General features: G+C 35.0%; 1 protein-coding gene across 1 annotated transcript; it reads left to right on the forward strand.

Moving 5' to 3' along the window:
* The first annotated feature begins 546 nt into the window (after positions 1-546).
* LOC129321541 (zinc finger protein ZAT1-like) lies at positions 547-1,840 on the forward strand. Its single transcript, XM_054967335.1, has one exon. The coding sequence runs from the start codon at positions 597-599 to the stop codon at positions 1,491-1,493; it is 897 nt and encodes a 298-aa protein (XP_054823310.1). The 5' UTR covers positions 547-596; the 3' UTR covers positions 1,494-1,840.
* The last annotated feature ends 5,062 nt before the right edge of the window (positions 1,841-6,902 follow it).

The raw sequence follows: 6,902 nt of genomic DNA on the forward strand, positions 1-6,902 counted from the left end.
TTATGAATTATACCTTTTAATTAAGGATATTTTTTGAAAAAATCTCACTACTTATACTTCGGAAGACTTATATTTTTTAACGAGATAAGTATTTAATTAATTCTGCCTAGCCACGTGTTAATTTGATGAATTTATTTTTAATTGGGGCAAGCAGGAAAAATTCATGAATAAAATCACGAGAAAATATTAATGGAATTTTGTTTATAACGGCATGAATGTGTGAGAAAGCAGTAAGAAGCGATCCGATTCCATTTCGGCAAGGTTTGCATGTTACCGCATAAGGCCGTGCGGGTGGCCGATGACTGATGAGGGAGGGTCACGCTTTTCTCAATTTTTGGAGCCGAACAATGAATTGACAATGTTATGATCTTCAGGTCAAAAAAAAAAAAAAAAAGACAATGTTATAATGTGTTCTTGTTTTGACAATTTACAACTGTATTTTTTTTAAAACAAAATAACACAATAATTTTTTAAAATTTTTAATTTTAGTGGAGGAATGCTTGTCACCTACTCCTTTTAAGTTCCCAATTCCCCTAAACTCGTGAGTAGAAGCTTTTCAACCTGTTGCTTTCTCTCTGGAGCTCTCTCTGGCTTCAATGGAGAGGCACAAATGCAAGCTTTGCTCTCGGACGTTCGCCAATGGCAGAGCCTTGGGTGGTCACATGAAAGCTCACTTAACTGCTCTCCCTCTTCCTCCCAAGCCCCAAACTCTGATCACTCCCTCAACAACTTCATTTTCATATTCCTCTTCCGACGAAGACGACGAAGAAGAAGTAGAAGTAGCACCTGCTTACGGAGAATCAGACGACAAGGCCTTGAGCTATGGGTTGAGGGAGAATCCCAGGAGAAGTTTCAGGTTCGCAGATCCTGAGTTCGCTTTCGCAGTTGATGCTGGCTCAGTCGTCCAAGATAGAGAAAGCGAGACCGAGTCAAAGAAGTCGACTCGCCGGCGATCCAAGCGAGCCCGAAAATCCACCGTCGGGGCAACCCAGAAATTTGAAGTGACCAAGGTCAGGTCAAATTTGACGGAGTCGCCGACGGAGCCTGAACCGGTGAGCTCGGTTTCTGATACTTCACCGGATGAAGACGTTGCCATGTGCCTCATGTTGCTTTCGAGGGACAGGTGGATGAGAAGCGTCGTCGAACAAGATCAAGTGGAAAGATCGAAGGGACCGGAAGAGATCAAGTTGAAGAGGAAGCACCAATCCGACAACACTAAGAAAACATCTCGATCTTCTCGAGCATTGGACACTCGCAATAGTACCTACTTTCCTGAGGAAGCAGAGGCCAAAATTGCAGGTAATGATAAAATCTTCGAATGCCCATTTTGTTACAAAGTTTTCGGCTCGGGACAAGCACTCGGTGGCCACAAGAGATCCCACCTCCTGCCATCTTCGTCGTCAACTGCTATCCGCTCTGCTAAATGTTCCATAGATCTCAACTTGCCAGCTCCGGCAGAAGAAGATGAACTCAGCGTGGTTTCTGATGCGTAATTTTTGGTCACTGATCTTGCTATGTTTAGTTGTAATATGCAATTGGGTAAAGTTAAATTTTTTTTTCCTTTGGGGGGGTTGTAGGCGAGGAACATTTCATTGTCTTTATTGTTAGATCAATGCTTTTGATGGTACAATCATGGCTGACTATAATCCATGTTTTCACCAACTATCTGGCTTTGCTTAGAGTTAGAGGTGGGTGAATCAGTGGCTAACCGTTCACTTTTTTCTTTCTTTCCAAACTGTACTACTCGACTTTATCATTCTCGGTGCAGACTATAAGTTTTGATACTTGCACTGCGAAAACTCAGTTATGTATTTTTTGGGATTTGGTTGTGGACCTACAACTCTTCCTCTTTAAAAGTACTATAGTGCTCCCTTCCTCTTTTTTTTTCCAAAAAAAAAAGCTCTGCTTCTATTCCACCGGGTCTCGAACTTTTTTTTTTTTTTAAACACTTTCTGGTACAAAATTTCTGAAAACCAGCCTTTTTTTCTCCCCTGCTTCGTGGTTGCTTTTTTTGTTTTATCATTTCTGTTGTTGGAGAGCGAAACATGTAATGAACGATTCCACAGGCGGAGTCAGTACTCAGTAACAGTGTAAATGAAAGAAGAAGACAATAAAAAGTATGCCCCTGGGAGAATATCTAGAAACTTTATGAAATTTCTGAATGTAATATTTTGTTTTGTTGGGTGTGTTTGGATTTTAATTGGAAAAAATTGATTAAGAAAAAAATTGATTATTAGAATGTGATGGTGTTTGGATAAATTTTCAAAAATTGATTATGATATTGATTTTTCAAAATGGAACAAATTTTAGCTTATTCCAAATGGAGTTTTGGAAACCAAATGGAGTTTGGGAAAATTGGGGTGTTTGGATAAAAATTTTCAAAACCATGATTTTGAACCCAAAATTGATTCTAAATGGGTATCCAAACAGGCCTGTTATGGAAGAATTTATCTGCCTTGAAAAGAACGAAGTATTCGGGTAAAGAGGAGCATGGTGGAGGTCCCCTCAAGCTATTCTCATCGACGAATCGGTCAGATTTATGCAGTCGTCGTTTATATGATTGCCAAAAAAATGCAGTCGTCGTTCATATGATCAAATATATGCCAATCAAAGCCTTGCTTCCATGTTTAAAATTATTAATAAATCATGTGTCTTACAACGCGGACTTTTGTTTCTTAAATAGTAACGATTCTGTACCGTGAAACCCCCTCCCCAAAAAGAAGAAGAAGAAGAAGAAGCAGAGGGTGGAATATTTTATTAACAAGTCATGACGTGATGGTTTTGTGTCTTGCTTTACAAGATTCTAATTGAAACTGGGGTTGTGAATAGACCATATTAAAGCCTCCTTTGATTTGGGCAGTGAAGCAGTGGATTGAGTTATCTCTGTGTGTTGTTTTGACCCTTGGGAGCAGCCTTGGTTCCGGTGCATGTCAGAGTGTAGACTCGGGGTGTGATTGAGCCACCACCGGAGATCACGACGAAACGACAAAAAACACAGTTAGAAACTTGTCGTCGATATCTTAGGATTTTTGCTAGTTTTCTGTGTAAACTTTTCGATGCAAATACGCTGCTTCTCTTGAAAGGCACCATGACATTTTGGCGCCCAATATATTGATTTCAGATTTTTTTAAAAAAAAAATTGGTTTTTAATCTTCTTGCTGGATTAGCCGGCCGTTTTAGGTCGTTCGGATCGAGTAGAGCGTGTGAATTGCTAGATATATTCGAGGGGGAATATAACCTAAAGATTGTTGCTACTTGATTCTCCCCTATAGTCATTGGAAGAAAATAAAGAATAAAGATGACTGATTAACATTTCCGAAATACGCTACGATCTTTAAGTATGAAGAATCTTCAAGTGGGCCCTCCTAAAGGAATATGACATGGAAAGAGGGAAAATGTGTTTCATGAAAAAAAATCACCGAAATTATTTACCAACAACTTAAGCGCCCCTTTGAATTAGTGTTGTACAATTACGATTATGAATCATCTAGATTTTTAATTGATTTTAATCTCTATTTGTAATTTTTTTAAAAAAACAATTTTGAAGGAATGAATCTATTTGAATACCGATAATTAACATTAGTATTAAATGTGTAATTATTAAAAAGGGTAAGGCTTTTATAAAGTTCTTCAAATTTTCATAATTGGTATTTAATTCTAAAAAGTGTTAGCAAAAATAACACTATAAGTAATTAAATTGAGAATGAGAATTCAGTGATTTTTTTTGAGCTATTATAAGGAAAAGGGTGAAGGAAAATTGTTGAAAGAATACAGAGAAAGGGACGCAGGAGAAGGGTAAAATCTAAAATGGATGAATCGTTATTGCACAATCCTTCATCTTGATTTTTGAAATGCAAAACTATCTTCTTATCACTAATGTTAAATGTGTGTGATACTGGCCTACTGGGGATAGAATCTCAATTACTTGTAATGATATCAAAGTAATCCAAACAGTGTTTTTTGAGTTCCATAAACATTGTTGACTCCTAGACGTGGCTATTTTGACTTTCATCGCCATTTTATTTCAAACTGCGTTTAAGGAGTCTAAATTCCAGGCAATTTTCTAAAGCTTTTTCGTTTCCGTTTTGAAATACTCATGCTGTGGATTATGATAAATTGGATGAAAGAATTGAAGTGCCTTCTCTTGTGTAGTTGCATTATCATACTACATTAATAGGATCTCGGCATCCACAACTCATCGTCCGGGTGAACAGAAAAAAGACATGTTATATTATTTACATGTAACACTAGCTCGATGCAGTGCGAGGTGATATTTTTTAAACTTATCGCTGTGGAAGCTCTGGCCAGTTCACATGGATCGGCTTTGAGAGAAAGAGACACGCCATCTCTTACTTCTGTCGTATGATAAAGTAATTTAATTTCATTCTCCACCTCTTTATTATAATTTCTCGTCCACCCTATCTTGGCATGCAACTAAATTTAAGCTTTTTACATGGACATTGACCTGTCCCTAAACTCTAATTTTTAATTTTTAATTTATACCAGCCTCGACGGTAAAACATTAAAAATCGCAACTGGAAAACAAATAAAATCCAAGCTCGCAAAACATAAAAAAAGAAGACCCTACTTCTTGCAACCACAATAGACCAGAGTGTTTGTTTGTTTGTTTGTCTGTTTTTCACAGTTCAGATACTATTCAAGTCATGTTAGGATTCCCAACCCCCCCAAAGCAAGTGGGCTGGTGAAAACGAAGTGGATTTGTGTGGCTTTTGAAGTAGAAAATGCCCACAAAGAACCAAAAAATGCAACAATCGTGGACATGCCCAGCAAGAAAATGACTTTTTTTTTTTGGGAACAATTAGCATATCAAGGAATCATGCGTCGCGTACCGTGCCAATGGTGGGGCCATCAATCAACATTGGCCCAAAGTAAACAAGTTTTATTGGGCTGTCAATGATGCCCTCCTCCATCCCTTGTTGGCTATTGCCAATTTGATATGAACAGCAGCACAGCTACCAACAAATATTAATTCAATTGGTGCGTACTTGATCCGTTACTTATAAAATTATAAATTCAAATCTCATTATTGGTATAATTATCTTGTGATTGGGCGATATGTAAATACATTTATAAATATTTTTTAAGCTTAGAAATGTGCTCTGGTCCTGATGAGTATCCAATTCATCATAATTTTTGCTTTTTCCCAGAAAATTTGATATGCTTTTTGTTGACTCTTATTATCATTTTTTGTGGGGTCAGTTTCGGAAGTTTCACTGGTACAATACAAATGAGATTTTCTACGTTGTAAATTTGTTTGACGTATTTTCTCAAGTTCCTCTTGACAGCTCGAAATGTATTATTTTATCATATGAAAAATATAAAATTTATTTATGATGCCATGAGTAATTTTTAATGTCAAGAACACATTTTTGAAATGCAGCGCAAATATAAAATAGATAGTATTGAAAGCAATTATTAATTATTGGATTTGGACGTAATTAAATTTAACCATCGACACTTCGATCAACTGGTTAGGGCTTAGGAGTTTATTTAGTTTAATCTCAAGGTCAAACACGAGATATACGGCAACAATTAAGAAATTCCTGACAAAAACTATGCCTCGTATAGATACATCACACACGCAAGGTTGAAGGCATGGGACACCGAGAAGGGGAGAGAGAGAGAGAGAGAGAGAGAGAGAGAGAGAGAAATTCCTTATAGGGCGTTGGCATGCTAGGTAGTTGGAAAGTTGAAAATGGTTGAATTGCATATTATCTTATTGAAGTAATAAATCTAATCCTGGCCCAAAAAGGGTAATTAATCTGACCTATTTCTAATCTTTATAAAGTTAGAGATTCACACTAATGAGCCCTTTTTTCAGAATCTTATTGTTTTTATAATATTTTGGCACTGCTTCTTTTACTTTTTACCAATAAAAAAATAATATAAGAATTGATCGCTATGTTATTAATCTTTTCCCGTTTCAAGTTACACTATTGGAAAAATTTCAACCAAAATTAGAAATATGACTTAACTATTAATTATTGGTGAGTTAGGGTTTAAAAAAAATTTAAAATTTCAGTCAATCTCAAAAGATTGAAGTGAAAATTACTTCAATAGTAAAAAAATTAAGATATTTTTCATTAATTAATTTTGTCTATGACATAAAATTATTAGTTATTAATTTATTACTTTATTTATTAATTTATCAATATGAATTATAAATTATATTAATTTGTCAAACAAACAATAATGTTAACTATTAATTTATTAATTTTACTTGTTAATTTAATAACATTTATTATAAATTATAAAATTTATTAATAATTTATAATTAATGTCAGTAAATTAATAAATAAAGTAAGTAAATTAATGATGTTGTTATTTGTAATTGAACAACTACAATTCAAGTGTTGCATGATTTTTGATAGGTCAAGTAATGTAATTTACAATACATTTTGATAAATTAATAAATAAAATAAAAAAATTAATAATTAATAATTTTATATATAAGATAAAATTAATAAGTGAATGATGTTTTAATTTTTTTATAATTAAAATTATTTTCACCTCAAAATTGAAGTTTTAATTTTTTTTTTTAAAGATTCACTAATAATTAAGTTACACCCTCATTGTCGTTGAAATTCTCACTGCATTCTATGATTTCTTTCTGGGATATCCTCAGAGCAAGCGCGGGCAAGGATTCCAGGAGGTCTCTAATACTTGCTCCTGCTATGCGACAGCGGGACACCAACCGAAGCGAAAGTAATAAATGGCAGGTCTGATTGAATCAAGAGCAGCCATGGGAAGACAATTGGCGTGTATATAGGATAGGGGGTGGTCCGGCTGGATAGGAGGTGAATAAATTAGAGCAATAAATATTTTACCAAAAAAAAAAATAGAGCAATAAATAATAAAGACTTTAATCTAAACAATGAAAA

This window comes from Prosopis cineraria, unplaced genomic scaffold (assembly GCF_029017545.1).
Source record: "Prosopis cineraria cultivar Desert tree isolate PC_DT_omini unplaced genomic scaffold, ASM2901754v1 PC10, whole genome shotgun sequence".
NCBI lineage: Eukaryota > Viridiplantae > Streptophyta > Magnoliopsida > Fabales > Fabaceae > Prosopis > Prosopis cineraria.

Bases quoted from the DNA above. Each gene is read 5' to 3' on its own strand.
- LOC129321541 (XM_054967335.1), top strand. From the start codon at position 597: ATGGAGAGGCACAAATGCAAGCTTTGCTCTCGGACGTTCGCCAATGGC.